The sequence below is a fragment of the Crocodylus siamensis genome, chromosome 7 (assembly GCF_052110815.1).
Source record: "Crocodylus siamensis isolate JL-2025a chromosome 7, ASM5211081v1, whole genome shotgun sequence".
NCBI classification, from domain to species: Eukaryota; Metazoa; Chordata; order Crocodylia; family Crocodylidae; genus Crocodylus; species Crocodylus siamensis.
Genome location: NC_143401.1, coordinates 2,924,786 through 2,941,700, shown reverse-complemented (window position 1 = coordinate 2,941,700; position 16,915 = coordinate 2,924,786). Strand labels below are relative to the sequence as shown.

General features: G+C 52.8%; 1 protein-coding gene across 4 annotated transcripts in view; it reads left to right on the top strand.

Annotated features, from left to right (window-relative positions):
* Positions 1–16,915, top strand: part of RPS6KA1 (ribosomal protein S6 kinase A1) — a 54,533-nt gene that overhangs the window by 21,188 nt on the left and 16,430 nt on the right. For 2 of the 4 annotated variants that reach the window (XM_090058396.1, XM_090058397.1), the window contains one exon: positions 11,820–11,873. In XM_090058396.1, the coding sequence (XP_089914522.1) occupies positions 11,820–11,873 (54 nt within the window). Of the gene's footprint in view, positions 1–9,074; positions 9,099–11,819; positions 11,874–13,605; positions 13,970–16,915 lie in introns of those variants that run through there. The other 2 variants (XM_090058400.1, XM_090058399.1) reach the window with 2 other exon arrangements.

Sequence of the window (16,915 nt, the reverse complement as noted above, 5' to 3'; positions counted from 1 at the left end):
GAGAATAAGAAGTCCTTTTTTAAATACGTAGGGGGTAAAAAGAAGGTCCCGGGTAATGTGGGGCCCTTGCAGGACGCGTTGGGAAACTTGGTCGTCACACCAGACGGCAAAGCTAACATGTTTAACGATTTCTTTGCCTCCGTCTTCCTAAGTAGGGACCAGAACAGCCACCTCCCTGCTGGGCCCCCCTCGGGCCCCGGGGGAGGCACACCTGGGCCACGGGTTAGCGAGGATTTAGTTAGGGAGCTTCTGGAGGGGTTGGACGTATTCAAGTCAGCCGGCCCGGACGATCTCCACCCTAGAGTACTAAAGGAACTGGCCGAGGTCATTGCAAGTCCCCTGGCACGGCTGTACGAGCACTCGTGGTGCTCTGGTGTGGTGCCAGAGGACTGGAAGAGGGCCAGTGTGGTCCCCATCTTCCAAAAAGGCAGGAAGGAGGACCTGGGAAACTATAGGCCAGTCTCACCTCGATCCTAGGCAAGCTGTTCGAGAAAATTATGCTGGCACACACCCAGGAGGGGCCAGTGGGGGACTGCATGCTTAGGGGCAACCAGCAGGGGTTCATCAGGGGCAGGTCCTGTCAGACCAACCTGGCGGCCTTCTACGATCAGATCACCAGGTCATTAGACACAGGGGGAGCAGTGGACATCGTCTTCCTGGACTTCCGGAAGGCCTTCGACACTGTCTCACCCCGTTCTCATTAAGAAACTGGGGGGCTGTGGTGTAGACACCCACACAGTCAAATGGGTCGCCAACTGGCTGGAGGGCCGCACCCAGAGGGGGGTAGTGGATGGGTCCTTCTCAACCTGGAGGGGTGTGGGCAGCGGGGTCCCCCAGGGCTCGGTCCTCGGGCCCGCACTGTTCAACATCTTCATCAGTGATTTGGACGAGGGGGTAAAAAGCACCTGTTCAAATTTGCTGATGATATGAAGATGTGGGGGGACGTGGGCACGCTGGAAGGATGCAACAGGCTACAATCAGACCTAGACAGGTTTACAGGGGTGGGCGGATGAGAATAGGATGGGATTCAACACAGACAAGTGCAAGGTGATGCACCTGGGGAGGAACAACCGGCACCATACCTACAGGTTAGGGAACTCCCCTCGTCAGCACGGAGGTGGAAAGGGATCTGGGGGTCATCATTGACTCCAAGATGAACATGGGCCGGCAGTGTGGGGACGCGATCAGGAAGGCCAACCGCACCTTGTCCTGCATCCACAGATGCATCTCGAGCAGGTCCAGGGAGGTGATCCTCCCTCTCTGTGCGGCATGTGTCAGGCCGCAGCTGGAGTCCTGCGTCCAGTTCTGGGCGCCGCACTTCAGGAGGGATGTGGACAGCATGGAGAGGGGCCAGAGGGGGCCACTCGCATGGTCAGGGGCAGCAGGGCAGGCCCTATGAGGAGAGGCGATGGGACCTGAACCTGTTCAGCCTCCACAAGAGAAGGCTGAGGGGGGATCTTGTGGCCTGTTATAGACTAGTCGGAGGGATCAGCAGGCACTGGGGGAGTCCCTGTTCCCCCGAGCACCGCCAGGAGTGACCAGGAATAGCGGTCACAAGCCGGCAGAGGGGAGATTCAGGCTGGACATCAGGAGGCGACTTCACGGTCAGGGCGGCTAGGATCTGGGACCAACTTCCAAGAGAAGGGGTGCTGGCCCCTGCCCTGGGGGTGTCTAAGAGGAGGTTAGATGAACACCTTGCTGGGGTCGTTTGACCCCAGTACTCCTTCCTGCCATGGCAGGGGTCGGACTTGATGATCTGCTCAGCTCCCTTCCGACCTGAGCAGGAGGGCACATAAACCCCCATGGCTCACTAAGAGCATCCGGGAATGTCTCCTTGCTAAAAGGGAGGCATACAACCAATGGAGAGATGGGGTCATCACCAAGAAGGACTATGTTACAGTCGCCCGAGGATGTAGGGGGGCAGTCGGGAAGGCCAAGGCAGAGATGGAGATAGGACTAGCTTCCCGGATTAAGGACAATAAGTCCTTCTTCAAATACATAGGGGGTAAAAAGAGGGTCCCGGGTAATGTGGGGCCCCTGCAGGACACGATGGGCAACTTAGTCATCACGCCAGATGACAAAGCTAACATATTTAACGATTTCTTTGCCTCTGTCTTCCTAAGTAGGGACCAGTTCAGCCACCTCCCTGCTGGGCCCCCCTCGGGCCCGGGAGAGACACGCCTGGGCCAGGGGTTAGCGAGGAGTTAGTTAGGGTACTTCTGGAGAGGCTGGACGTGTTCAAGCCCGCTGGTCCGGACGATCTTCACCCTAGGGTTCTACAGGAACTGGCCGAGGCCGAGGTCATTGCGGGACCCCTGGCGCGGCTCTATGAGCACTCGTGGTGCTCTGGCGAGGTGCCGGAGGACTGGAAGAGGGCCAATGTGGTCCCTATCTTCAAAAAGGGAAAAAAAGAGGAACCGGGAAATTACAGGCCAGTTAGTCTTACCTCAATCCTGGGTAAGCTCTTTGAAAAAATTATCCTGGCACACATCCAGGAGGGCCTTGCGGGGGAATGCATGCTCAGGGGCAACCAACATGGGTTCATCAGTGGCAGGTCTTGTCAGACCAGCCTGGTGGCCTTTTACGATCAGGTCACCAAATCATTAGACGCAGGGGTTGCTGTGGATGTAGTCTTTCTGGACTTCCGGAAGGCTTTCGACACTGTCTCTCACCCTGTCCTCATCAAAAAGCTGGGAGACTGTGGTGTCGATGCCCACACGGTCAAATGGGTCGCCAACTGGTTGGAGGGCCGCACCCAGAGGGTGGTAGTGGATGGGCTCTTCTCGACCTGGAAGGACGTGGGCAGTGGGGTTCCCCAGGGCTCGGTCCTCGGGCCCGCACTGTTCAACATCTTCATCAGTGACTTGGATGAGGGGGTAGAAAGCACCCTGTTCAAGTTTGCTGATGACACTAAGATGTGGGGGGATGTGGGTGCACTAGAAGGGTGCAATAGGCTACAAGCTGACCTTGACAGGTTGCAACGGTGGGCGGATGAGAATAGGATGGGGTTTAACACTGATAAGTGCAAGGTGTTGCACATGGGGAGGAAGAACCGGCACCACACTTACAGGTTGGGGAACTCCCCTCTTGCCAGCACGGAGACGGAAAAGGATCTTGGAGTCGTCATTGACTCCACGATGAACATGGGCCGGCAGTGTGGGGAGGCAGTCAAGAAGGCCAACCGTACCCTGTCATGCACCCACAGATGCATCTCGAGCAGGTCCAGGGAGGTGATCCTCCCCCTCTATGCGGCACTGGTCAGGCCGCAGCTGGAGTACTGCGTCCAGTTCTGGGCGCCGCACTTCAAGAGGGACGTGGACGATATGGAAAAAGTCCAGAGGAGGCCACTCGTATGGGGTCAGGGGTCAGCAGGGCAAGCCTTATGAGGAGAGGCTACGGGACCTGAACCTGTTTAGCCTCCACAAGAGAAGGTTAAGGGGGGACCTTGTGGCCTGCTACAAACTGGTCAGGGGGGATCAGCAGGTATTGGGGGAGTCCCTGTTCCCCCGTGCGCTGCCAGGAGTGACCAGGAATAACGGTCACAAGCTGGCGGAGGGTAAGTTTAGATTAGATATTAGGAGGCGCTACTTCACAGTCAGGGCGGCTAGGGCCTGGAACCAGCTTCCAGGGGAAGTGGTGCAGGCTCCCAGCCTGGGGATTTTTAAAAGGAAGTTAGATGAGCACCTTGCCGGGGTCATCTGACCCCGGTGCTCTTTCCTGCCAAGGCAGGGGGTCGGACTAGATGATCTACCTAGGTCCCTTCCGACTCTAGCTACTATGAAACTATGACCCTAGAAACTATGAAACTCCTGAACTGCTGTAGTGCAGGGACCTGAGCAGTACTTTATTCCCAAGATTTGTAGGGAAACAAAACCTTGAGCCAGGCTTCTGATCCAGTCGAAACCTGGAACAACCGACGTCTCCCGTCTTGGTTCGGGTGCTGTGCGTGACACTGGAGCGTGCCCTGCACTCCTACGGAAATGGGGCGCCTTTGCTGACATCTGACAAAGCTTTGCTATGAAACCTATGTGTGTTTTCCTTTGGGTGCCATAATGCAACCGGATTACGGAGGCCATGCCAAGTGAAAGGTGCCTCTTCCTATAGCAGTGCTATTCTCAGTCCTTCTTCCCCATTCTTTCAGACTATTAATGCTTAATCTGAGTTCGTAGGCAGAAATCCCCCCCTGAAGGCTCCAGTGCTCTTTAACTTGTGTGTCGACTAACAATGAGACTTCTGTCTCCACAACCACCTCTCCTTGCCCTGCATGCTCTTCCTGCCTTGTGGTGGTATGCTATTGCTCATACTGGTGGGGATGGGGCCTAGGGCTGTAACCCTGGCGAGGGAAAAGGGGAGAGGGTTATAGTAAGCTCTCTAACTGGAGTGAACAGTCTTGCCGCGGTGTTGTTCAGGATGACGAGTAGCAAATCCAGACACTGCAGGCATGTAACTACTCACCAGGGAATAAATCCCAACTTGGGAGCAATACTGGAGGCAGCTGCTGCACAGGTGTAGAGCTACCGCAGATCAAGCCGCTTGTGTGGCAGGAAGGGTACCTCCCTTTTTTCCTGCGTGGTAAGAAGCTGTAAATCTGTCTGTGCGTTCACATGCTGGGGTTTTCCTTTTAAAGAGTGCACACAAGCAAGCTTCCTTTTTTGCCCATCCAGAAAAAAGGCAGGAGTCTACACATTTCTCCCTTCCCCCTCTTTTCATTGCAACTACTTTCTTTTAAGAGTTTGGTATCTGAACTAAAATTTGGAAAAGCAGCTGTCTCAACTCTGTGGGAGGCAGGAAGACTCACCCACACTTGAAGCACATGTTTGCTAGCAGAGAGATAAGGGGGGTTATAAATTTAACACGAATGTAGATGAGGGGTTTATGTGGCAATGACCCTGTTAACATTCATCTTGCTCTGCTAGATGGGAGCCCAGGGCTTACCTTGACCTGTAAATGTGTGAAACCACAGTTAGGAAAAGCCTGTGGGATGTGGTATTTTTCTTCTCTCCCTTCTGGCTTTAAAACACACCATACATTGAAAGTTAGGTCCAGTACCTAAGTTTCCTTTTTCTTTTTTTCATTCTAGGCTTTCCAGCCCCTTTCAATCTGTTTCAAAATGAAAAAAACACTTTTTTTTTTTTTTTTAATTGGTTTATACTTTTGGGGAGGGAAAACCCTCCCAAACAATGTGAAACGGATGTACTTTTGCCACAGCATCCTACCTAACCTGATTTTTTTTTTCTTTGGACATAGTTTCTTTTGGGGGAAGGGAACTTCACCTAGTTCTAGTGGAAACTGCCTTGTCAACTTGAGAATCTCAACCTCTGTAGCTACCATGTGTTCAGCGTATGTGGCTTGAGCGAAAAACCGCACCCTCTTTTTTTAAAATCTAGTGAAGACAAATTCTCAAAGGTTCAGTAAACAGGATTGCTCGTCCATGCACGCAGCACACCGCAGGCAGAACTCCTCAAGGACCACAATCGACTGTCTTCAGGCAACGAGGGTTTCCTAGCACTGAAGGCAACATGAAACTCTTCCTGGCAAAATAAGTGCTTGAAAGCTCCGGGGAAATCTCCCCTCCTGTTGGCTGAGGAGGGAGCAATTAGCTGCCTAAATAAAGCAAATTGCTATTACTTTTAAGTTGTTCGTATGTAAAGACTCTCTGGGGAGAGAAGAGTTCAATTTTTTTAATTTTTTTTTTGGGTGTGTAGTGGCTGAAGGCTCAAGCCTGCACTCCCGCGGGGTGGGGGGGTGCATCGAAACAGGAACAGGCGCTGTTCAGTCCTGTTGTCGAATGCGCCTCTCCCGAGGCGGCTTGGGCTGGAGTAGCAGGGGCACGTGGGTAGTGTCCCACAGCTGTTAATCCAGCAGCTGCCTGTACTTTCTGTGGCTTTACTTCCTATTTGTTGCTTTGTTTGAAAGCGTGTCCTTGCTTCCTCTCGCCTCCTTCCCTCCTTCCCTTCTGTTTCAGAGAAGTAAAACCTGTTACTTGAGGCCACCTCGCTGCTTCCTCAAGCTCACTTCTCTCTTGGGTCTAAAACCCCCTCCGTGCAGAAGTCTCTCCCTGAGGCCCTGTTCTCTTCTGGTTTGAAGTAATTCGCCCAGCCCCTTTCCTCCAGGCAGGATCTATGGATCTGGGTGTGGGCAGCTTCCGCTCAAGCTGTTCAAAGCCCCGAATAGTAAATTTTTTACTGGTTGCACAAAATTATGCACGGGCTCCAAATCGTATCCGCTTGCCGAATGACGGGTGCTCCGGACCCTCCGTGGTCGGGCGTGAAGCCGACACGCGCTCCTGCTCCTCTGCTTCACGCCTGTAGCATCCTTTCCTTGCATGTGAATCGCAGAGACGATTCTTGGGACCCTCTAACCTCCGTGTATTGCAGCCTCATCTGCCGGTTGTTTCCTCTTGCGATGTATTGATCTGGAAACGGCTCGCAGGAGCGTGGTGGCCTGAAAAGGCCTAGCAGGGCCCGGCATCTTCCCGACGCCGGAGCTGCTGTGGAAGTCCCCGGGGTTGCTGTCGCTCACCTGGGAGCTGTGCACCTCGGTAAGCGACGCCGTGTCCAGACCGCACGTGCGATGGGAGTCTCTTCTCCAGCCGCCACGGCGGAGCTGGATGGAGTAGTGCTGCGTGGCTTGCCGCCAGCCTGTCTGCCTGGAACATCTCCCTCTGGCATGGGGGCAAGAATCCCGCTCCCGGAGCCGGCTGCAACGGCAGCAGATGTCTCCTCTCGGAGAGCAGGTTTTCACACCCCCCGTTTCCTGTTTATGACATGCTGATCCTTCCCTGTTCTCTGCCTGGAACTGATACTGTGAGCCCAGCGGAAACTGGATCCCAGCAGGAGACAAAGGTAGTTCCCATTGCGGGGGGTCATTTTTTTTTTTTTTTTAATTGGGGCTTAGCAAGGTGTCTCCCTTTTTAATGACCTGATATTGCATTGCTGTCCTTTAGCCCGAACCCCTCACCAGCTGGAGTACGGAGTTTGGGCTGGGATGATGGCAGCAGGTCTGGCTGAACTCCCTGATATCAGTGAATCTACACAGTTGGCTGCTTAAATGGTCCTGGAAGAATTTTTGGTGTTGTCTGTTTCCGATATTTTAAGCAATTCATCCTACTTGTCTCAAGGGCACCAGCATCAGAGAGAGAGGGGCAAGGGATGCCTGCTGTGCTTGCCCTCTTGCTGTTGTCCGTGTCCCAACAAATTCACAGGTGGCGGCTCTGCCTTTGACCGCCCCCCCAGACCCGCAGCCGCTGTTACGCTGTCACTGTTGCACGCAGCAGCCGGTAGTGATACAGGTGCCACGAAACCCAGCCGCCTCTGGCCCTGCCTCCCCCTGCCCCCCCGCTCCTTCTCTGAACCTGCTCCGTGCATAGCTGTGGCCATACTCCGTCTGTCCCGGCGCAAAAAAAAGAGTTGAGATATTCTTAGTCCAGACTACCAAAGTAACGCCTTCTTTGGGTGCAGAAGTACAATCATTCATGCAGCACTAATGCTTGACATGTTCATAGTTGCTGCCTACTCAAAGCAGAGCCCGTGTGTGTGTTTTGGATTCTGGTTTTTGTTTCTGTCCCTGAGCAAGATGAGATGGACCGTTTACCTTAAGGACAAGGAGCCCTTTGCTGGATATATCTTGGCTATTTTACTATTTCTTGTATGGGAAGGGGACTGGTGTATCCAACGTGCAGGTGTGATCGAACAACCATTTCGGAGCTACTGCATCCCAACTCATGTGATTGCCACTAGCGCACACTTCTCCTAGAGCTACTTTTACCACAAGTATAAGGCTTGGGAGCTCAAAGCTGAAGGGTTAAACTTGGACTAGTTCAAGTAGCGGACAGAGGGATCATATAAGGAGCTAGGAAGAGTAGCCAGCTTGGAGCTCTGTGCTGCTGTGGTGAGGCTGCTTCCGCAGCATACAGCACTGAAGACATGCTGATGCTGGTTATGGCCTGCCACTTTAGTTTGGGACCAGTTGAATTGTGACCCTGCAAGGTCATCGCACAGCCTGAAGCCGGGTCGCCATACTAGAAAGTGGAGCTGGAACTTTTTGCTTTTGGGGAGGATTATTAAAAGAAGCCGGTCCCCCATGAAGGAAAGTCTCTTGCCTTGCAGGCAGTACTGCCAGTGGCATTTGTGACCTTGCATTGTGCAAATGTTGATGAAACAGCTGCCTAGCTGCTGACCCCGGAGGGGATTGCTCTTTTGCATATCTGAAGTTCAGATGGCTCCCACAGGTGGGAACTAGAAGCGAGTGCCCGATGAGTTGGGCACAAGCTTCCTCTTGGCAATCCGTGTGAGCGACCGGGGAGGAAGGGCGTGTGGGCGTGGGCGGGTGTGGGCCCAAGATAAAACCCTGCGCAGGGCTGTGAAAACAGATCTTCTGATACTCTCACACACTTGCGACCAGTCAGCCCCCCTGCCACTGAATGGCTTTGACAGCTTGATTTCTGAAGGGCCCCTGCAACTCTCAGTGCTTTTTAAAAAAGACCCCACGGGGACCCTGGACACGGGGAACACCAGCTGTTTTGGGAAGCCGCCTTCTTTCCTCCAACCCTTTCCCAGCAGGCTCAGTGCAAGGCGTAAATGCCCACGTGCCCAGGGAAAGCACTTCCTCTGCGTTCTCAGAGCAGGACTGCTCGAGCTACCGCCCTCCTGCTTCTCTGGCAGGGGCCGGCGACCCAGCGGATGGAAGACCTGGGTTCTAGTCCCGGCTCTGCCCCATCCGGTTTCAGCCTTGGGCAACTTGCTTCCTTCTCCATATTGCAGTATCGCCACTTTTATAGATAAGGCAGGGGGAGGAATCATGGAGGATTTTAAGACGCAGAGAGACATACGAGAGGTCGGTGTTGTCATAAGCGTCTTCATTTGGCCACTGGCTTGTGCAGAGAACGCTCGGTGTAGTTTCCCCATCGACAAACCACAGTTTCCTTTGTGCTGAAACTCCCAAAATACATCCAAGTGACACGCTCGGGTTCTCGGGTCGGGCTTCGGGCTGGGGAGAGCTCTAGGTCAGAAGCCTGTTTGTGAGCTATGGAAGAGTAACCGCTGAGAGCGCTGGAAATGCTGAGGCTTCTCTTTCGCACCAAGCCAAGGATCCAAGAGGCAAGTGCAAGGGTCTGTTTATCAGCTTAAGAGAGCTGCTTTGCTTGCAGGTCGCGTTCTCTGTTCGGTAGGACCTAATGGGGCAGCTGGACGTGGCAGATGCTCCCCGTGAAAGCGGCTCTCTCGAGGACTCTCTTCCATGAGCTGCCAGAGCGCCGAGTGGGTTGGGACCCAAGCGTTCAAGAAGAAACTAGAAAGCAGAGGCCTCTTTCTAGCTGCCTGCAGAGAGGCTGAGCTAGCTCCTAGGTCTTGGCTGTTTGTTTTCCTATGCTCGGATTCAAAGATACCCACGGCCAACGTTTATAAAAATGCACGAATTAATCCCCGTCTCTTGCCTGTTATGTCTTTAAAACACTAAGAAAAAGGGAAGAGGAGAGCTTGAGAGATTCAAACTCTGCTTGGGAAGGCACAATCTGCGTCCACAGCCCTCGGTAGCAGGGGCTTGGTAGAGGATGACTAAGCCAGGCTCTGAGTCGATCTTAGGCTGTGCAAAAGCAGCTCAGAAGTCTCCTCCTCTCAGACATGCGGGAACTTCCTGGTTTCAAACCTGGCTGCAAGAGGGTGCTGCTAAGCTTTGGGGAGCAGCAGATAGTGCCCCAAGCCTCCAGGGAGTCGATGTAAATGGCTGCAAAAGATGTGGCTGTTAAGTAGCAGCCTGTTAAGCTATGCGAGCCTGTGATGAGGCAGAGGTGTCAGGGGCTCTGGTTTACCACGTTCGTTCGGGTACGTCTGTTTTACCCACCGGCTCGAGAGCCAAGGAGTTAGGGAGCCAGCCAAGCCGACGCAAGAACCCGTCTCGCCATGGGCACGACTGCATAATAACCTCTCTAAATGGGGGATCACATTTCCCTCTGTGTGGGTATCTGTTCTGGATACACCTGAAGGAAACTCTTTTAGAGGCGCTGGTTATGACTGTCCAGATGTGATGGGAACCGACAGCAGGGGCTTGAAACCTGGCGAGGGAAGGGCGCAGTGGGTCTCTGCTCCGGATCTGCTCCTGGAGCTTTGCTTGGTATTCCAGCGAGAAAGCAACTGCAGTGGGGAAGGCTGGGGAGATTTGAAGTGAGGCCTCTGCTGTTTTTTATTCTGCCTTTTTTCAAGCTTAATTTACCTATTTTTAATTTCCCGTCTCTGCAAACCTCCCTGCCTCCCACCCCGAGTTTCTCGTCTCTCACCCTTCCCAGCGAGTGCCCTACTTTGAAGCTCAGTGATGATAAACTGCAGACTTCCTGTTGGTATTTGCAGGCCAGGGGAGCTTCTCCTTTCATCAGCTGCTCGAAGGACCTTGAAACTAAGTAGTTAGGCCAAATGGCAGGCCACGCACTCCCTGGTGCTCTGGGGCACCGTAGAGCAGCCTCAGGGAGGGGAGAAAACAGAAGTTGCAGCTTGTGCATCTCTCTTAAGAAAGAAAACAAACAAACAAACAAAAAAAGACCCCGTGGCAGCGCTGCTGCTAATCTACAATTTGTGACTTGAGCCCGAGAGCGGAAATGCCTCCAATCTGAGATTTTTAAAATTATGATTATTTAAACTTCAGCTCATCCTCTCTAGATGGGCTGAAACAGCTGTGCAGGGACTCACAGATGTGCAGTACCCTTTTGCAAAGAATTTCTAACCTGCCAAAAATTGGGTTCTTCAGATTTTAACCTTCTTGCCTTGAGTCTGTCTGGGTGCGGTCCTGTAGGGCAGTGATGCTCAGGCAGGGCAGTCCGTGGCACCCCAGGGTGGCACCACTCAAGGGTGCTGCGGTACGCCACGCAACCTTAGCACCGTTGGGTGCAAAAACACAATTCACAAGGTTAAACCCGGAGATTTCAGGAATCCGCGGTGTTAAAACAATTCTGACCTGCTGCTGCGGGTTTTGCAGCAGAAGAATTGCTCTAGTCTTTTTCTGAAGTTAACAATGGGGGGACTGAATGTTATTAGTAGCTGTTTAATTAGTAGACTAAGAGTAGACTATTAGTAGACTAAGAGCTGGCATTTTCCGAGTGGTGCCCTGAGTCTGGAAAGATAGAAAAGCAGTGTTGTAGGGGCAGAGGGAAATGGCCTGCTCTGGAGTGGAGGTGTGGCTCATGCCTTTTCAAATAGTTGCTGTGGCTCTCTGCGTAAGGGCTCCTAGAACGGGGCCACGTCTGTTTTAAAAGGCCGCCTGGATTGGGACTTCTGCTGCCCAGATGTGGGCTGGAAGCCCGCCCGACGGAGCAACCTGTCCCCTGCTGGCGTTGCCGCAGAGGATGCGCTGGCCCGGAGGGGCTGAGGTGCTCTGGTCTTTCCCCAAAGAGAAGCCATTCCTCAGTATCCACAATCCAGATCCCACCGCTGGGCGGGTGGAAGTGCAGGCCGATGCTACAGAAACCAGGAATGGCTCTGGAGTGTGGCTGCAAGCAGAATTTGGCCCCTAAGGCCAGTGGAAGAACCTGGGACTCTCTTCTATCCCCCAACAGCAGCCGTGATGCTGAGACGGGCAGAGTTGTGAATAATTAACTTGTGACAGGCTTGTGCCCCTCTCCCTGCCACCCCTGCTGTGCAGAGAAGTCCATAAAGGCCTCTTAAACCTAGCAGCCCCATCATCTCCCCTGGCCATCCTGCAGAGCTCTGACTTGGGGCCCCACTGTGTGAGTCCATAAATAGCCTGACCCCTTCTCTTAACTTTTTCCTAATGGACTTGTTTAATTGAAGATCCCAGACCCTTTGTCCTGACTCTCGTTCTTTGTTCCACAGGCAAAGTCGGACATCACTTGGGTGGAGAGAGACCTCGTGGACTTGGCAGACAAGGTTAGAGCCTGCTACGGCGCCGCACCTCGGAGGCCTGTGCGCTAGTTTGCACCTTATCCCATGAGCAAACTCCAGCAGTTTATTTCTGGACGGGCTCTCGGTTCACGTCAGTTGTGAGTCATCCTCTCCTCTGACGCTGTGCACAGCCAGCGCGGGCAGTCGCCCTCTTTGGACTAGGTGTGCAAACTCCAGGAAGGCTGGCAGGCTGGTGGGAGAGCGTGAACAGTGTTTTGCAAGGTGCTCAGTGCAGGGTTTTTCTTTACGACGTGCCTCCTGGCCCAGTCGACTAGGTAGAGTTGCTAATATGGAAAGCAGATATGAGTCAGGCACTCACGTGACCTCCCGATCATGTCTTCGCCCTCCCCCTCCTTCCCCACCCTAACCCTCTTCCCGTGTTGTGAATGTCATCTATTTTTTGAGGTTTTTCTGAAGTACTGAGCTGACTTTTATCGCTGTGTCTAAGAATACAGCAAGCCAACTGGCCTGGCAGAGGGGAGGACTGGATTGTTCCTTCACTGGTATCTGCTCATACGTGGTTCTGCATCTAGATACTGATGACTTTTTACTAGAAGTAATTAACCAAATATGAAACCTTTAGTCCTGTGACATCATTTTTTCTGAGCTGGTTCATAACCAGCTTTCTACTGAGGTTTTAGCAAAGTACACCAGGTCTCTTGTCTCCCTTTCCCGGTGAGGGTTGTCTACCTCTGCACTGCAGCTCAGATTTGATCCCTCCCAATCTTCTCTGGTACCTACGAAACCTCCTGGACCTCTTCCCTCTCTGTTGTGCCTTTTGGGGAAGGGGGCATGTGGATTTGAATTGCTTGTACAACGTGGAGCATAAAGGTGCCATTATTCCAGACTGGTATCATATCAGAAAAAACAAAGTCATTTAGCTTTTTTCGTTAATAGTTAAAATGTATCATCGTGGGTGTAGGGAGAAGGAAGGTGGTGAGTGGTCCCAAATGAGCAACCCAGCTCCAAACCCAGTGGGGAATTTCCAGCAGTGAATGCAGCTGTTGGCTTGTTTCTAATTGCAACCTGAGCTTAAATTTGCGTGCATGTGTGTGTGGGGGAGGAACAATAGGAGCAACCACCCAACAGAGCAGGTAAGCTGTGAACATCTGCTTAGCCGGTGTGTGGGAAGGCTAACGGGAGCACAGCTGGGAATGATGCCGGAGGCATCGTGTTATTGCACAGGGACCAGCCTTCCTTGAGCCGCACTGAGTGACCCCCCACACAGCACTCTCGACTTCTGACGTGTCTGCCCTCGCCTGCAACTCCCAGGCACGTAGCTGCGGGCCTGGTGATCGACCGATCGGTGCCTTAGCCCCCCGAGGAAAGCACTGGGAGACGATGAGCAAAGCCACCTCCATCTCGGCCACGCGTGCAACCCCAGGGACGGACTCGATCTCGTCTGGCTTCACTGGGACCTCCAGTAGGAGACCACGTCCCTCAGCAGGATACGAGGACAAAGACCCAAACTTTCTGAGCCAGAACGTGCTGCTAGATGGGCTCTCTCTGGACCTGTGGTTTTTATCCCCTGGTCAAAGGCGAAATGACATTTGAAGGGGGGGACCCCAAATTCCCTGCGTGGAGGCAAAAAGAGGCCCCAGTCTGCAGCCCAGACTGCACGAGACGGCTCCTGGCAGGGCGACCAGGGGGCGGGGGGCTCCCTGCACCGGAGGAGGCCCTCGGCACCAGAAGCTGTGAGGTGTGAAACTAACCACAACCTTGCCGTGCCGGGGAGTGGGAGTATGATCTCGCCTCACTCTGAGCTCCCGCACCGTGCATGCGCTGTCACTGCGCGGCTGCAGGCTGTCCTGCCACCTCCGGCCGCCTCCGTGCTCTCCGGCAGGAGCGCCTGAAGCTGCCTCTGCTCCTCCATGAAGCTGCGCCTGTCCCGGCGGCCCGCCATGCTGCTCTAGGAGGTGCCCTGCCGCTGGGCGAGGTGCTATGTGGAAGGGGATGGGACCATGGAGCAGGACCCCAAGTTTCCTCGCATCTGCGCCTTGCTCACCTTGTGGCTGCCCAGAAAACACCGAGCAAAACCCTGCAGCCTGCAGCTGCCTGCCCCTGCCCAGCTCTCCAACTCGGTTAGTACTGCAGCCCTCGGCGGGGGGATGAGCTGTCTGTTACCCTGCAGCTCCGCTGAGATGATGTTGGTTGGGGGAACAGTTGCAGCAAGAGAGGGAGGCAGCGTTTTGGGTTTTCTCTCCATCCTTTCCTGCAGGCTTTGGTTTAACTGCATGGCGATAGGAAGCTTCCTCTGGGCAGCTGGAAGCCTAGTGAATGCTGGTGTGGGGATTTAAAGATCTAGTTCTCAGATGGCTGCAGCAGTTGTTGCAGAGCTAGCCGACCAGCTGCTCGTTTCGTGGTTTGCCACTAAGCAAGTTAAGAAGTCTGGGCTCCAACATCCTCAGTGGGAGGCTAACGGACCAGACAGGAGAGGAGCCCCCTTGCAATAGGGGAGCTTCTAGCTGTTGAGCTAAAGCATCACTTCGGATACAAATCTACATTTATCTAACATATTTATCTAACATACATCGATGTGTTTTAGTTTCCAGACTGTGCGTATGCAAATCTTGAACTGCTTGACTGCCTTGTGGCTCTCTGCGCTAGCTGTGCTCTCATCCAGCTGAACAAATTGGGGCTCATTGTCAGATAAATAGTTTTTTAAAGCAGGTCCTAACAAGCGTGCGCTTCTGCTGGAGGGTCAGTATGGACTGGCAGCTAGTGTCACACCTCCATAGTGGATTCCTGGATTACAAGCAGAGTGAGTTTTTGGGGTTCACATGTTGCGAGGTTTAAAGGAATGGCTATTTTAACAAGAGATCTAGCGTAAATCGGTAGTTAAATATTGGCACAATGTTGGTTAGGTTTTTCTCTGGAGCATGTTCGTTACAATCCTGCTTTCCTGTTATCTTCAGCTGAACCAGACTTAAACTATTCCAACAGCGCAGAGCTGGGCTAGTAATCTGTCCAGGAAAGGGGATGCTTGCTGTGTTTTGGTCGCGTACGGCTCAAACTGTTTCCTTAATCATGGGTAGCAAATCGCAGAACAAGTTCAGTCCAGAAAAGTGACTCTAGCCACGAAGAACGTGGAGATCTCTGACATTTCCAACTGGAGTCTCTCTTTCTAGATCTTTCAAAGAGCTTGGTTTTTGGGCTCCTTTCTCAGGCCATCTAGATGCTGAAACCTGCATGCGGGGGAGCTGTAGGCTACAGCTGTAAAGCAAATTAGGTTGCTAGTGAAGGAGAGCTGCTATTCACCGATGGCTGTCCAGTGGTATGAAGAAAGGAGCTGGTGGTTCAGGGCCTGGTGGACCGGTGCCAGCAGTACAAAAGCCACGCGCTTAATTGACCGTGTTATTGAGTCGTCATGAAAACTACAGACAGAGTGGACTAGGGAGACTCTCTCACCCCTTTCTCACCTCTGTGTTCCCTCCAGAGCAAGGCTTGGGGTACATGTTTAGGGAAACAGGCTGGGGAAGCTTGTCTTACTGGCTGGCACTCTCTGTTGTACCGGTGGCACAGTGAAGGACTTCAGCTTCCGCTAGAAGTGAGTGTCTGAACCAGTGGTTCTCAACCTTGATGGACTCAAAGCACCTCTCAAGGCACCCAGCTTGTTTTTTGCCCACAAAAATAGGGCAACTCTCCTGTTGCAAAGAACTTAGGAAGACCACAGCAGGTCAGCACACTTTTAATCCTACAGATTCCTAAATGAAATCTGTGGGTTTATCTGTGACTCCTGTTTGCACACCTCTCAGTGCTAACTTTGCATGGTACCCCGCAGCATCCTTGAAAGGATCTCAAGGCCCCCCAGGGGGCCATGACCTGCCCTGGTTGAGAATCACTGGTCTAAACAATGTGGGCTCTTGCAAAAACCGGGCTGCCAAGAACATGAAAACAAAGGCACTTCCTAAAGTGAGAGAAAACAAAGCAAGGCAGCAAGGGAAGGAAAGGATGCACAGTGCAGCACAGCAGGTCGGCAGCCACTTCCGTGGTAAGTCCTTGTTCTCGTCGGCCTGCGAGCTCGAATCCAACCCACGTTGCAGAACGGGGTGTTGAGCTTTCTGTAAACACCGCAGTAGTAAAACACGGTGACCTGCTCGCGGCTTTCTCATGGGCCAGAGTTCAGTTTCTGAGCATGGCTTTCCATGTGGGGGGACTTTCTTCTCCACCCCCCCACCGGAGAAAGTCAGATATATTATCTAGAAAACTAAAATATGAAGGGTGATGTCCCCTTTTTAGAGATTTGGGGGTTTTTGTATGTGTATGAAGCGTCTGGTCCAGGTGAGCCCAAGGTTCAGGTTCACCATCTTGCAGGAGGGAGTTCTGCAGGGCTGTGGATGGGAGGACAAATGGGAGAAAGGAGTATTGAAAGGTTGCTCTCTGGTGTCTGCAGCTGCCTTTTTTTCCTAGTTTTGTGTTTAAAAGGTAAATGGAAACTTCTGACTTATCTTCGCTCCATCCTTTTCCTTCTATACAACTGTCTCCTCGGAGTTTCCAGTTCAGTACAAGAAGGTGCTTAAACAAATCGTGCGCCAGCGACAGGCTTTGGCTTCTCTTCAGCCTTGAAGTGATGAAGGGTTGTGGCTGCGTAAAAGCCTCCTTCTGTGCAAAAGATGCGCGGTGGCAGAGCTGCTCAGATTTCTGAGCAGATGGGGTTCAGGGAGGATGATCGCTGCCAGCCACGTCCTTGTTTTGACAACAGTGCCTTGTTTTCTGTATAGTGGGAATTTTTTAATGGCATAAATATTCCTCGTTTTGCTACTAATGCTTAAAAAGTAAAGTGCTCTCAGGAAATGTAGAACAAAGATTGACCTCTGTCGATGGGCAAAATCCAAAGAGCAGGCATTTGTGGAAGAGGCTGTCATACTTGTAAGACGCCAGGCCTGGTTGCTGAAAGCCTTCCAATGTTTCTTATCCTGGGTACTGATCGGAGGAGAGGCTGCTTGACACAACACAAATAACTCGATGGCACTCTCGGCTCTGGGCCAGTCAGCCTTCTCCTCTGCTCTGGAGTGGTTCCTGCTCAC